We start from the raw sequence: 15,490 nt of genomic DNA on the forward strand, positions 1-15,490 counted from the left end.
CCTCCCTGCTGAACAACTGGTGTCAGCAAAGAATTACAACACTATTGTGGAATTTAGCATGCAGGGAGTTTATGTAAGCTGGAGTTTAATAACTATTTGTTTCAATTTAAAAGTAAATTTTAGGGGCTGGAGAGGTGACTCAGCAGTTAAGAGCTTTCAGAGAAACTAGCTTCGATTCCCAGCACCCACATGGTGGCTAACAACTGCCCTTCTGTTCCAAGGATCCAACACCCTCTTCTGGCCTCCATGGATGTTGCACCCATGAGTGCACATACATGCAGGCAAAATACCCATACAATAAAAATAAACGGTTTTTTGTTTGTTTGTTTGTTTGTTTTGAGACAAGGTTTCTCCAAGCCCCAGCTGACCTGGAACTCTCTATGTAGACCAGGCTGGTCTTGAACTCACAAAGATGAGTCTGCCTCTGCCTCTCAAATGCTGGGATTAAAGGCGTGAGCCACCACGCCTGGCTAAAATATTTTTTTAAAGTAAATTGTTTTTGAAGCCATGTGTGGTGGGTCGCATCTATAATTCTAGCACATGGGAGGTTGCTGTAGATTTGGGGCCAGCCTGAACTACATAATTCCAAGAGAGCCTGGAGTACAGTGAAGGATCTTTCCCACAGAAGAAAAACCAACAATAACCAACAATTTAAAAAGGCTTAGGTAACTGGTCTCTCTTTTTCACTCTTTCTTCCTCTTTTTCTTTTTCTTCTCTTCCTGCCCCGTTCCCTCCCTTACCTCCCCTTTTTCTATGCAGACTTGTTTGCCCTCCTGCTGCTAACGTTGTTTTCAGTGGACTCGCCTGTGCTTAGCTGTCTATTACTGCATCCAGTAGATGTTCAGAATCCCTGACTTCTTTAGTTTTGGTTATGCTTGGCCACTCTTCTCTTTCATACCGTCTTTCCATGACTTTCTGGGACATGGGACTCCTGGTTTTCATTCTGTCTGTCTGCTTTTTTTCATGGCTTTCTTTGTAGGTTCCACTCTCCTAACCCATTGACACTTTGATGTCTCCTTTTCCTTTTTTTTTTCTTGTCTTCTCCTTTTTTTGTAGTTTATTGTTTTTTGTTTGGAGATGGCCTTGGAATTCACTGTGTAGCCCAGCTTGGCCTTAAACTTGTGATCCTCCTGCCTGTGCTCCTGAGTGCTGAGTTTACAGATACAGGTGTATGCTACTGTGCCTGTACATGTTGGTGTTTCTTAGGTGTTCTGCCACAGGCCTTCATTGGTTTGCTCTGCACACATTCCCAGGACTTGCTTCCTCACCCCTGTGGCTCCAGTTACCCTGCATGCTTCTGATGTCCATCTCTGTGTCAGTGCTGCAGGGACTCCTGAGCCCCAGACCAGACTATCCAGTTGTCTCCCCAACCCCAGCTCCTCACTGTCTTTCCGTGCACAGCTGTGAACCAAATACCTCATCTTTCGAACCAGCTTCTTTTGGCTTCTCTGTCGCAGTAGATGTTGCCACTGTCTATGCAGTTGCCCAGGCTAGCCTCCTGGGTGCTCTTTTTAATTCCTTTTCTTGAGCCCTCACAAGGTCAAGTTATTCTGTTTGCTGTTGTCTAGAAACCCAGCCACTTTGAACTGTTCTCAGTGTGGCTATCTTACCAAGCCAGTTTCTTTAGGTATTTTCTGTTACTTAAAATCTTCCTGTCCAGGTTTTGCTTTTCACCCATTTGTGTTTCATGTGGCTGTGGGAAGGGCCTACTTAAAGTTTGAATCTCATGGCAGCCTAGCTTAAAGTCCTTGAGCGGGCTCATGTTGCTCCTGTAGATAAACTGCTCATCTGCTTAGCCTTGTCTCTGCACACATTCCCAGGGCTTCCCTCCTCACCCTGGTACTCGACGGCTTAAAGCAACTTATATCTCAAATACCTGTGCTTGTGCTTCTCTGACTTCTGCTGTCCTGATCCTCTGCTCCTCCTACTTCTTCCTGGACCCCTTGCTGGTTACCTCCTTTATGTCTTCGGGCTTAGCTTAGCATCACACATCCCCAGGTAGCCTGCCAAAAAGCATCCCGTGAAGTGATGTCACAGGCTCAAGGAAAACAGTCTGCTTTGTCGTGCCACCTGTCACACTCTAACCATGTTCATGATATGCCATTGTGGAAGAATATTGAGGAGCAAGGTCATCTTTACTGTTGCCTTTTTACTGTCCAATCTTTGACACAGTTGTGGATATTACCATCACTGAAAAAGTTCACCAACATGTGTTCTTATGGATGTAATTTCAAAACGAACTGATTTTTCTCTCTAGTGTCTCAATGAAATCCTGGAGTCAGCAGATGCACCTTTAGAAGTCACTGAAGGATTCATTCAGTCCATTTCTCTGTCGGTTCCATGGGGCTCCTTGCTGCAGGATAATTGCGCACTGGAAGTGAGAGGGTTAGAAATGGTTCTCCGACCTAGACCTCGGATAGGTAGGTGTGTTGTATGTGTCTATTCTGTTTGTTTCAACCTTTACTCTCTGGAGGTTATGAGGTCAATCCAATTACATAAAATTCAGCATTTGCTTTATAACTTTGTATTGTACTTTTGAGATAGTAGTTTTCAGGTGATAAAATATTAGGACTTGGCTGTGTGTAGGATATATGTGATGATACCTTTAGAACTCTTTTTCTCCCTATTTATTCTCCAGAACATTAGTATTTGGATGAGTTGAGCTTATATAATTATTTGGTACCAGTTATAAGTGATTAGTATTTTAAAGATTCAAAATACTGTGTCCTCAAATGAAGAATATTCAAGGATTCATGGAGAAATGTTGAAAGGGCACAGGATTGGTTTTTCTTTTATTTAATTTTTTATTATATGTAAATGTGTGTACCTGTGTGCGGGTATGTGCACATGAACATAGGTGCCTACAGAAGCCAAAGATGTGTTAGAGGTGGTTGTGAGCTACCCGACATGGGTTCTGGGAACCAATCTGGGGTCCTTTGCAAAAGCAGTATTTGCCCTTAACCCCTGAACCATCTCTCCAGCTCCCAGGATTGGATTTGAAGGAGCTTTTATTGGTCAAATCTGAAAGAAGTGTAGTATTAAAATATAATGATAATAAGTTATTGTAACAGACTGAATTTAAAGAGATTCACAAGTTCATGTTAATATGGATAACTAAGAATGTGAAGTGGGCATGAGGGCGATGCTCTTCCTCACAGTAGAATGCCTGTTTATAATGCAGACAGGTACATGAGTAGATTAATCTGTGTAAAGTTGTGTAGGCATGCAATGGTAAACTATAACCTAGAGTATTGCCCGAAAAACAAACATTTAAATTATGGTTAGCAGAACTATAATCTATGTGTTTTTTTTGTTTTTTTTTTTTCTTCTGTCCTTTAGAGGCAGGGTCTCCCTGTAGCCCCAGCTGGCCTGGAACTCACAATGTAGATCAGACTGGCCTTGAACTCACAGAGAGATCCGTCTGCCTCTGCTGGGATTAAGGGCATGTGCCACCACACCTGGCATATTTAATTAATTAATTAATTAATTAATTAGTTTTTGTTTTTTTTTTTTTTTTGAGACAGGGTCTCCCTGTAGCCCCAGCTATCCTGGAACTCACTATGTAGACCAGGCTGGCCTCGAACTCACAAAGATCTGCCTGCCTCTGCCTCCCAAGTGCTGGGATTAAAGGCGTGTGCCACCACTCCTGGCCTTATTAAATTTATTATTTTTATTCTATGTATATGAGTATTTTACCTGCATGTATATAAGTGCACCTGTGTCGTGCAATACCCATGAAGGTCAGAAGACGGTGTTGGATCTCCTGGAAATGGAGTTACAGTGGTTGTTAGCTGCCGTGTGGGTGCTGGGAACCAAACCTGAGTCTTCTGCGAGGGCGGCCAGTCTTTTTACCTGTTGAGACTTCTTTTCAGCCCCTTATTTTGAGACTGAGTCTCACTGTGCAGCCCAGACTGGTCTTGCACTTGCTCTATAGCTCAGTCTAGCCTTCAATCTGTGGTCTTCCCACCTCAGCCTCCTGAGTGCTGGAACTGTTGGAGTACCCGTACACAAGTGGCAATAACTTTATATTTAACTTCGGTGTATTAGTATATGCATCTGTGTTTATATATGTGCAGATGCACATGTGTGAATGAATGTTGAGGAGGACAACCTCACTGCTGTTCCTCAGATTCTCATTACCTTACATTTTTGAGACAGTGTCTTTTATTAGCCTGATTCTCACCATCTAGGATAGGCTGGCTGGCCCAAGAGTCCCAGGGATCTGTTTGTCCCTCCCCCTCCAGTGTTGGGCGCCCTGTGTCTGAGGATCAAACTCAGGTCCTCCTGCTCGTGCAAGGCAAGTGTTTTACTGACTGAAGGATCATAATATCCAGCTTCCTGATAATTTAATTTATGAGAACATTGTATCTAGCCAGGTGTGGTGACACATACTCAGGAGGCTTAGGCTGGAGGATCACAAGTTTGAGGCTCCCCTGGTTAAGGCTAGCAAGATTCTGTCTCAAAAAAAAAAAAAAAAAAAATCTATTTTAGCTGAGCGTTGTGGCGCATGCCTTTAATCCCAGCACTCGGGAGGCAGGAGCAGGTGGATCTGTGAGTTCGAGGCCAGCCTTGTCTACACAGCGAGTTCCAGGCCAGCAGGGGCTGCAGGAAGACCCGGTCTTGAAAAGACAAAAAAAAAAAATAAAATAAAATAAAAATTCTTTTAATCATGATAGGTATATACATTTGAAATTGTTTTCCCTTTAAAATATTCCATTAAAACGGTTTTTAAGCTCTACCTGGAAGACAATAATTATAGCAACCTGCTTTGAATAACATAAGGAGATGTGTTGGCATTTTCTTAGCAGGAAGATCTGGAAAGGGTTTCTCATTGTTCATGTTCTAAGGATGCTCTTTTATTTATGTTTAGACTAACTCTGTAGCCCATGTTGTCTGTTCCCTCTACTTGATTTCACCTAATTCCCTCAGATGGAAGAATTACCTCTTTTAGTTTTTCTGGTGATCCCCTATAGCTACCTATCAATTCTTGTTAGTCTTTTTTTTTTTTTTTTTTTTTTTTTTTTTTTTTTTGTCTTTTTGAGACAGAGTCTCCCTGTAGCCCCAGCTGTCCTGGAACTCACTATGTAGACCATGCTGGCCTTGAACTCACAGAGATCTGCCTCTGCCTCCGAGTGCTGGGATTAAAGGCGTGTGCCACCACGCCCGCCTGTTAGTCATGTCTTATTTCTCCCGCTGTGTGGTAAGCTTTCTGAGTATATAACTCATAATTTACTTTTTAATTCCTTATAGTTAACAAAATGTGGCTTGCTGTCCAAATTAGGACTGCCACCTGTTTTCATTAAGTAAAGTTTTATTTATTGAGGAACAGCCATGCTTATCAGTTTACTCTCAGTAGCTGCTTTTGCCCTCTCATAGGAGAGCTGGCAGGTGCAATATAGAATGCACTGCCCACACAGCCTAAAATACTGATGCTTTACAGAGGGTTGCTGGCTTCTGCTCTGGTGTCAAGAATAGCATTGTGTGTGTAAAATACCTGTTTATGTTTCTGTTGAATGACTATCTGGATTAATCTTTGATAAAAATAAAACTTGAGCCAGGAGTGGTAGCACTGTGAGTCCAAGGCCAGCCTCTTCTACATAGCCAGTGGGGGCTACAGGGAAACCTTGTCTCAAAAAGATAAAAAAATAAATAAAACTTGAAATGAGTATGTTGCAGGAATTTTTCTATAATTCTTTTGTTCTTTTATTTTAAGGTGATACCTAAATATCTAGAGAAATTTCTGCAATATTGTAATACCATGATGTTAAGACTTTACCAGAAACGTATTCTTTTAAGAACTGACATTGCTATAACTTTGGGAAATAACTTAGGTTTTATTTATATTTTCTGTAGCAACTGGCTCTGAGCCCATGTGCTGGTCAAGTTTCATGACCAGCAGCATGCAGCTAGCGAAGGAGTGTCTCAGCCAGAAGCTGACAGATGAGCATGGAGAGGGCTCCCAGCCTTTTGAAGGACTGGAAAAATTCGCTGAAACCATTGAAACAGGTTTGGCATTATGGAGCATCTTCAAAATTTTGGATTTTATTTAATAACTTACGGGTGCCTGCAATGGATAGAAGTCTTGTATTAGGCAGTTGTTGGAATGATTTTTAAAAGAGTACCATTCCCATTTCAGTACTTTGGAATTGATGTATTAAAATATTGCATTCAATTTAATTGCATGCTTCTCTTGTTACCATGGCTCTCCTTTGTTTATTATATAGCCTGCAGAATGATTAGCTTAGAAATCAATACACTGCATTAGTCAGGTCCCAGGTGTCTGTTGTGTGTAGCTGGGGTGAGTGCTTAGTAAGGCACAATATTTATTATAAAATTCAGGCTTTGGGGATTTCAAAGGAAAGAAATCTGTTTTCTTTATTTTGCAAGTTGTTCACAGACTAGTAAATTTTGTCGTTTTACTGAGAGTACTTATTTGTGACTGGGGGTGCAGCTCAGTGATGGAGCCTTGCCTAGCATGAGCAAGGCTTAGGTTTCATCCCTAGCAACCTGAAGGAAAGCAAAAGAGGGGAGGGGAGAGGAGGGGAGAGAGGGGAGGGAGGGGCGGGAGAGGTATACATCCTGTATGTATGGCTTTCCACTCATGATTGCTTGTTTGCTCTAGTACTAAGAAGAGTAAAAGTCACTTTCATAGATACCGTTTTGAGAATTGAACATGTGCCCGAAAATTCCAAAACTGGAACTGCACTTGAAATTCGAATAGAAAGGTAAGAATTTTATATCTGAAAGTTCATGACTCTGTTCTGACTGACATTAAATTTCAGGATGCTTTTAGAGACTAGAGATGATTCTAAATTAATGTATTGTGCATTTCAGGGTAAAGTACTGCTCTCTAAATATTCTAATTCCATTATTGAAACCTTGAAGCCAGGCGTGGTGGCGCATGCCTTTAATCCCAGCAGTTGGGAGGCAGAGGTAGGCAGATCTTTGTGAGTTCGAGGCCAGCCTGGTCTACATAGTGAGTTCCAGGATAGCTGGGACTACAGGGAGAACCTGTCTCAAAAAGCCAAAAAAAAAAACCTCGAAGCAACAGTTGGTATAATTATGTGTAATGTTATGTTGAACTGAAGAAAGCAGTTCTCTTAATACCAAATCAAGTAAGTATTGAGTACTTAAGTGTAAGGCATTTTTCAGAGAGTTTCTGCTTTTTTATCCCCCATGTGAACAATGCAGGATTTAGGCACATTTCATTAATGTGAAAGTCTTGACGCTGTGGTGCTTAGCTTGTGTGTTGCTTTAGTGAGAAAGGGCAGTGATGCTGGTTTTTTTTTTTTTTTTTTTGAGATTTTTGTGAGGACTATTTTAAAGTTTATATACATAAACTTATATAGACTCATCATTTTATAATGATATGTATATATATGTATATCTAATGATGATTGACCTTAAACGTTATAAATATGTTGCTTTTACTTTATTTTTTGTGTATATTCATTTAGAGCCCCTATATTATGTAGCTCCAAAACAGAGATTCACTTAACGGCCATACACCTGAGTGCTGATTGTAGGTAGTGACTGTTCATATGTCAATGTTGTGTGACTTCCAACAGAAATGACATTGAGCACTAAAGACCCTTTGCTTCTACAACTGTTTGGGACCTTTATAAAGTTTACATGGACATTTTGTGATTCCTGTCTTTCACAGAAATAAAGCTATTAGTAAGATAGTTTTTGTAAACAGATCTTTGGAATTAGTGTGCGTTCCCTTGATGGTATAAAATAACAATAGTACCAATACATTTAGAACCATGTTATTTATCTCACTTAAACTGAAATTGCTCACAGAATTCAAGATGTGCCATTCATTGTCACATTCCTATGAGGGGCGTGGTGGCACTCACCTTTAATCCCAGCCCTCATGCGGCAGAGGCAGGCCTGGTCCAAGGAATGACTTCCCAGGTGGGCTGGTACTAGGGAGACCCTGTCAAAAGAAACAAAAACAAACAAAAAAACCATTGTCAGACTTGTGGCTTGACATCAAATGGCACCTCACTTTTACCAAGAGGTTTTTTGTTTTTGTTTTTGTTTTTTTTGGTCTTTTTGAGACAGGGTCTCCCTGTAGTCCCAGCTGTCCTGGAACTCACTATATAGACCAGGCTGGCCTTGAACTCACAGAGATCCTCCTGCCTCTGCCTCTGGAGTGCTAGGATTAAAGGCATGCACCACCACACCCAGCCCAATACCAAGAGGTAATTTTGAGGCTATGCATGGTGGTGCACTCCTGTAATCTTAGTACTTGGGAGCATGAGGTTGAAGACTGAGTTTGAGACAGCCTGGGCTACACGTAGACCCCCATCTCTTAGAGTGCAGTGGTGCTGACTAACCTACATTATAGGCTTAAAATGTTTTATATTAACTATTTATAATAGTGGGTTTTCATTATGACAGTTTCATGCATGTACATAATGTATTTTGATTGTATACACACACACACACACACACACACACACACACACAGTTATCCTCTCTTGTTCCGTTCCCATTTCCACTAATCTCCATTTAAAAAAATTTTTTTTGAGACAGGCTCTCATGTAGTTCAGGCTGCCCTTGAAACTTGTTATGCAGCTGAGACCAGCCTTGAACTCTTGATGCTCCTGCCTCCACCTCCTAAAAGCTGGGTGCAAGCATTATTTTTATGGGCATAGTCTAAGGAGGGCTAGCACTGAACCTCCCCTTTAACTTAAAAGCTCTCCATTTTATTATTTTTTAGTTAAAAAGGGTTTTTTTTTTTTCATGTGTATTAGTGTTTTACCTGCACTTATATAAGTGCACCCGTGTCATGCAGTGCATGTGGAGGACAGAAGAGGGGATCAAATCCCTTGGAAGCTGAGTTCTGGATGGTTGTTAGCCACCACGTGGGTCCTGGGATTCTAACCCAGGTCTTCTTCAAGAGCAGCTTAACTGCTGAGCCATCTCTCCAGCCCCCAAAGCGCTCCGTTTTAAAACACTATCTCAAATAAGTTTTTCTAGGAGTTTTATGTAAGTGATCTTTTTAACTTTCAGAACTGTCTACTGTGATGAAACTGCTGATGAATCCTCAGGAATTAATGTACATCAGCCCACAGCTTTTGCCCATAAGTTGCTTCAGCTCTCTGGAGTGTCTCTCTTCTGGGATGAGTTTTCTGCTTCGACAAAGTCTTCCCCAGTGTGTTCAACTGCACCAGTGGTAAGAAAAACAAAGCAAAAATCCCCTAAAGAAGACTAGGGATGTGGCTGGGTTGGTAGAAGCTCCAGGCCCCATCACTAGCACTGCGTAAAACTGAGCATGGTTGTGCATGCCGTGCCATCTTAGCACTTGGGAAGTACAGTCAGGAGGACCAGAGATCAGAGATTCAAAGTCAGCCTCAGATACTGAGTTCAAGGCCAGCCTACAAATACATGGGACCCTGTCTCAAACAAAAACCAGGCAACCCCAACACCATCATCAATTTTATATTTTATTTATTTTTAATGTGTAGAGTGTTTTGCCTGCATGTGTATAAGTATACCACATGCATGCAGTGCCCACTGAGGCCAGAAGAAGGTGTCAGGTTCTCTTGGAACTAGAGTTATAGATGGTTGTTAGCTGCCCTGTGGGTGCTGGGAGTGGAACTCAGGTCCTGTACAAGAACAGCCAGTGCTCTTAACCGCTGAGCAATTTCTCCAGCCCCTTGATTGTGATTTTTTTAGATGGCTTAAATGAAGGCTTTTAGGCAGGTGTGGGGTACATACTTGTAATCCCAGCATTTGGGAGGCTGAGGCAGGAGGCTTGCAAGTTTGAGGCCAATTTGGGCTACATAGTGAGTCATCTAGGGAAAAGCAAAATGAGGACTCTTAAATTTCCTCTATACAACATGCTAATGAATCTCCGTCTGGGAAAGTAGTTAACACAAATATTCAGTTCATGGGATTATGCATCTGTTTATCCTTATTACCTGTTTTACTAGTTTGCTGTTTATTAGTTTGAAAGACAGATGTTTCAGACTGTATCTTTAGGAAAATGATACATTAACATCTGTGGTAGTTGATTTTTTTCTTTCTTTTTTTTTTTGAGACAGTGTCTTCCTGTAGTCCCAGCTGGTCTGGAATTCACTATGTATACTGGGCTAGGCTTGAACTCAGGGAGCCACCTGCCTCTGCTGGAAGGATTAAAGTGCAGGGATTAAAGGCATGTTCCACAACAAGCAGTAGACAGTAATAGTCTTGATTATCACCATGATGGGATTTAGAATCACCTTGGAAGCAATCCTCTGGGTATGATGTAAGGCTTATCTAGATTTGGTTAATTGAGGTGGGAAGACCCACCCTAATTCCATGGTCTGGATCTCAGATTGAATAAAAAGTAGAAAGCAAGCTAACCCTGCCTTGCTTTCCTACTGTACAAGCAGTGTGACCAGGTGGCCTCCTGTTGCCGTACCTTCCCTGCAAGGACTGCAGCTCCTTGAACTGAAAGAAAGCAGGTCCTTCCTTCCTTAGATTGCTTCTTTTCAGCATCTAATACCCTTTTACATAAAAAAGCAGTGTTACCTTTCATAAGGGTTATATTATTGAAAATTTATCATAGAAATCATATCTTAAAAGATGTTTTATGGCTGGATGTATTGCTGCACGCCTTTAATCCCAGCACTCCAGAGGCAGAGGCATGCGAATTTCTGTGAGTTCAAGGCCAGCCTGGTCTACATAGTGAGTTCTAGGCCAGCTGGGGCTACACAGAGACCCTATCTCAAAAAGACCATAAAGGGGGTGGTATATAATTACTCTAATTTCTTCCCAAAGCCCAGAATCACTTTATAAATTACGTATTTTATAATTTGCCTTTATTTGTATGTGTATATATATATATATATATATTCTGTGTAGCCCTGGCTGGCCTGGAACTCCCTATATAGACCCTGCTGACCTTAAACTTAAAGTGATCTGCCTACCTGTGCCACCTGAGTGCTGGGATTAAAGGCATGTACCACCAGGCCCAGCTCTATTTATATTTTTGAAATAGGGTCTTACTCTTGTCACTGTATAGCTCAGGTTGTTTTCAAACTATTAGTCTCCTGCCTCAGCCTCCCAAGTACTAGGATTACAGGTGTTAGTCTCCATATCAGTTCAGTTTTCTTACTTATATACTGTGTATTATTTGAACAGATACTATTATTTTTTCTTTTTGGTCTTTTTGAGACATGGTCTCCTTATAGCCCCAGCTGGCCTGGAACTCACAGAGATCTGCCTGCCTCTACTTCTTGAGTACCGGGATTAAAGGCATGCCTGGCTTTTTTCTTTTTAAAAAATTGAATTAGTATATTATTGTATGTGGGTGCACGTGTGTTGTATGTATGACAATCAGATGACAAAGCTGTGGGGTTAGTTCTTTCTTTCTGCCTTTATGTGGGTTCCCAGATCAGACTCTGGTCTCCAGGTTTTTGTGGAAAGTGCCTTTCCTTGCTGAGCCATCTGCACTAGTCACTTTCCTGTTACTGTGATAGAAACACCATGACCAAGGGAACTCATAAAAGGAAGAATTTATTTAGCTTATGGTTCCAAAGGCGTAAGAGTCTGTCATGGCAGGGAGGCATGGTGGCAGTGGTGGCTAGAGTAGAAGCTAAACTCTCACATCTTCAAACAGGTACAGGAAAAGAGAGCGACTGAAGATCCAGCAAGGCCTGAGAACTCTCTAAGACCATCCCCAGTGACATGCTTCCTTCAGCATGGCCACATCTTCTAAGCCCTCCTAAAACAGCACCATCAACTGGATACAAAATGTCCAAATGCTTGGGTCTTTTGGAGACAGGGTCTCCTTGTATCCCTGGCTGGCCTGGAACTTTCTTTGTAGACCAGGCTGATCTTGAACTCACAGAGATCTGCCTGCCTCTGCCTCTGCCTCCCGAGTGCTGGGATTAAAAGCAAGCATGTGCCACCATGCCCGGCCTATGGGGGACATTTTCATTCACACCAACACACCATCTCCTGTACTTTTTTCATGAAGTACTCTTCTAGGTTTGTATTTTCAAGGCTCTATACTAACATAGTACTCTTTCATTTTAGCTATGAGGTAATGGTACATACAGTGTAACAGTACAGTTTTGCATGTCAAATACTTTATTTTCAAGTCAACATCTATATTTTACTCCATGACTTATTTATGCTAAAATATTTTAAATAGTTATTTTGTTCTTTTTGTATCACTGTAGGAAACTGAGCCAAAACTCTCACCTAGCTGGAACCCCAAAATTGTTTATGAGCCACACCCACAACTAACTAGAAGTTTACCAGAGATAGCACCCTCTGACCCAGTGCAGATCGGAGGGTTAATCGGCAGGCTGGAGTTGAGCCTCACACTGAAGCAGAATGAAGTTCTTCCTGGCGCTAAGGTTGGTGCCCTGTTTTGTTCTCTACTGAACTCTAGGCCTTCAGTCAGTGCAGGGACACACTGGTTGACTGCTGTACACTGTCCTGCAACTAAACTGTCTTCACTCTCAGTGTTCATTAAGGCAAAGATTATATTCCACATATCTCTGCATCTGTCCCAAGAATTTGAATAGGGGCATAGGTTTCCCACGGGAACAGAAGAGGAATCCACTAAATACTTACGAAGATGTATAGAAAGATTATCAGAGGATCTCCTCAATTCTTGGATTGAAACCCTCAACTAGATTCAAAGGAAGAAAGTGCCTCTTAGAGTGAAGACATTCCTATTACTGATGGCTGAATACCTGCACCCCTACCCGCTTTGTGTGCTGTTCTCTCCTGTCTTACCAGTTAAGAAATCCTTTATTAGGTCTTTACAGTCTTCATGAAATAGCATAAGTGGATTGTTATGGAGCAGATAGTCTTTGATAGCTATAAATACTGCAGGGACTGCCCTGCCATGGCAACATCTTGGGAAACCAGCATATGCGTCTTTGGGGAATGTACTTGCCATTTCTTTAAGAAGGAAGAGCCATAGCAATCACTTTCCTAATTCTGTTTTGATTAGTCTTCAACATTTGTATGCTTTGTTTATGCAAATATAAAGTTTTCTGCATTGCATTATGTATTGATTTGCATATGTGCTATTTATTCTAGAGTTCTTCATATTAGGTGACAAGAACATCTGGAAGTTTTGTATCCTGGCATTGTGTTGAATGTTGAATATTTGGAGACACTTGTCTTTACATTAGTTTTTGTTTTTATTTTTTTGAGATAGGGTCTCCCTGTAGTTCCAACTGGCCTGGCAGAGGTCTGCCTGCCTCTGCCTTCTGAGTGCTGGGATTAAAGATGTATGCCACCACACCCGGCGTATACATTAATTTCTGCTTGGTAACTTGAGTATTTGTGTATATTTTGCTTAATGTAAATGTGTGCTATATGGAAAAATAAAAGCTGTAGACATGAGCATTGAGAGGCACAGAGTTTAGAAACCTTAACACAGCTGTAGACATTGGAGTGGGCACATGGAGTGTTCCATCTTTAGTTTCTTGCAGTGCACATTGAGCTCAAGTCTTTGAACGGGGTTCAAATGCTATGAAAGATTCTTGCTATTGCTTTTCATAATAGAACCTTTGTTGGGTCTTCTCTTAATGGAGCAGCATGTAAGTCTGAATCTCACATGGTATACTTCAGCAGCTGTCAGGGGGACATGAAACTAGGGAGCCATCTGGATTGAATTTGGAGACTTTTTCTTTTGTTACTACCTTAACGTTGAGAATGTTTAGTTGTTATTTAATCATGTATTTTCAAAAGTAAGTCCTTTTTTTTTTGTATTCCAAATTCAGAATGAACTAATAATGAAATATTTTTATGAAAATTAGAAATGAACTTCTTAATCTTCCATTCTAGTGACGACCAGAGACTGTGCCTTCAATACCAAGAAAATAAAAAATAATTGTCATATAATCAGAAACACCTTTACTCACTTTGCCTGTATTAAGGATATGGCCTAGATGTCAGCAATCACTAAGAAACCCCATTAACAATCAGTCTGTGGGTGGCACAGGAGAGCCGTGTTGTGGGAGGAGTAAGGAGTTTGTATCTGTGTTAGCCTAGGTAAAGTCTGGGTGTGGATCTATGTAATCTTTGTGAACCTGTTTCCCTACCTGTAAAACAGAAACAGTAGTAAGAACTAGAGCACAGGTGCCAGGTCACAGCTCAGTTGTTAAAATGCTGCCCAAGTATAAGGTTCTAAGTTCTATCCTTAGAGTCCATGAAAAAAAGTCAGGCAAGGCAGGGCATGGTGGTACATGATTATAATCTCTGCACTTGGGAGGCAGAGGCCAGCCTAGTCTACAAAGTGAGTTCCAGGGCCAGCCAAGGCTACATGGTTGAGACCCTGTCTTAAAAAAAAACAACCCCCCTCCCCCCCAAAAAAACCCTCAAACAACAGAACAAAAGCCAGGCAAGGTGGCATACACTTAGGATCTCAGTGCTGGGGGTGGGTTAGAGACTGGAGGTCTGGAGTTCGCTGGCCAGTCAGTCTAGCCCATTTGGCAAGCTTTAGGGGAGATTTTGCCTCAAAACACAAGGTTGATGGTTTCCGAGGTTATCTTCTGACTTTCACATGTATTCACACCTGTGTGTGCACATACACACACGAACTAGATAAAGGAGGATTATCTTGTATATACCTTGTATAGTAGCTAATGCTCAGAAAACAATAGTAATGATTATAATGATTACTGTTGAGAATAGATTTTGTAGGCTCTGAGAGTATGCTGTAGGGAGGTCTTCACAGCATGGCCCCAGACCGTCTATGAAAGCTGACTTCATTTGCTCTAGGTTTGGATAGAGCTGTAAAGATGATGGGATGTAGTTTTCTGAAGGGTGATGAATACTGTGCTATTGCTATCATTCACGGAGACTGTTTTTAAGGCCCCTAGATAAGACTTAAAGAAGCCAAGCATGACTTTGGCCTTGACATGGAATTCCTTAGAATTTTCCCTCCTACAGCAGCAGTTTGGCTTTTGTGTCTCTTCATGTAGATTGTGTGCATTAGTAGAGAGATTAAGTGATGGCATCCATGACTAGCAGTAGTAGTCTCAGTGCCTTAGATTACCGAAACTCATGGCCACAAGCTTATGAAGTATTTAATCCCCAACTGTTTCTGTCTTTTAAAGTTGGATGTTGATGGACAGATAGACTCCGTTCATCTGTTCCTGTCGCCAAGACAGGTACATTTGCTTTTGGATATGTTAGCAGCTATTGCTGGACCAGGCAAGTATGGCTCTGTTATGATTATTTCCTTTAATCCTTTAAACTGAAATACATAACGTACATATAGGAAAATTTATTATTTTTGAGTATTTGATATTAAAGATGTAAGAAGGAATTCTAAGTAGTTAATTAGATTGAGTCTTTTAAATTATGCTGTCATGGTGTAAGCTTGCATTCAGACTACTTGTGTCACATTCATTTTAAAAGTTTTCTGTCTTTGATTGGGGTAGCATGTCATGTAACTGAGGGCACATTCTTACACAGTGAAAAGGACTACTGTAGTGACTTGTACCTAACTGTTGGAAGAGCTTTT

At 41.3% G+C, this 15,490-nt stretch overlaps 1 protein-coding gene across 1 annotated transcript in view; it reads left to right on the forward strand.

The window, feature by feature from the left end:
* The window catches only part of Atg2b (autophagy related 2B), a 101,318-nt gene that overhangs the window by 25,616 nt on the left and 60,212 nt on the right, over window positions 1-15,490 (forward strand). The window contains exons 2-7 of the mRNA XM_008825656.3: window positions 2,258-2,420; window positions 5,854-6,006; window positions 6,623-6,725; window positions 9,022-9,184; window positions 12,180-12,359; window positions 15,081-15,177. Of these exons, the coding sequence (XP_008823878.1) occupies window positions 2,258-2,420; window positions 5,854-6,006; window positions 6,623-6,725; window positions 9,022-9,184; window positions 12,180-12,359; window positions 15,081-15,177 (859 nt within the window). The remainder of the gene's footprint in view (window positions 1-2,257; window positions 2,421-5,853; window positions 6,007-6,622; window positions 6,726-9,021; window positions 9,185-12,179; window positions 12,360-15,080; window positions 15,178-15,490) is intronic.

The sequence above is a fragment of the Nannospalax galili genome, unplaced genomic scaffold, assembly GCF_000622305.1.
Source record: "Nannospalax galili isolate Female #2095 unplaced genomic scaffold, S.galili_v1.0 scaffold188, whole genome shotgun sequence".
In the NCBI taxonomy this organism is placed as follows: domain Eukaryota; kingdom Metazoa; phylum Chordata; class Mammalia; order Rodentia; family Spalacidae; genus Nannospalax; species Nannospalax galili.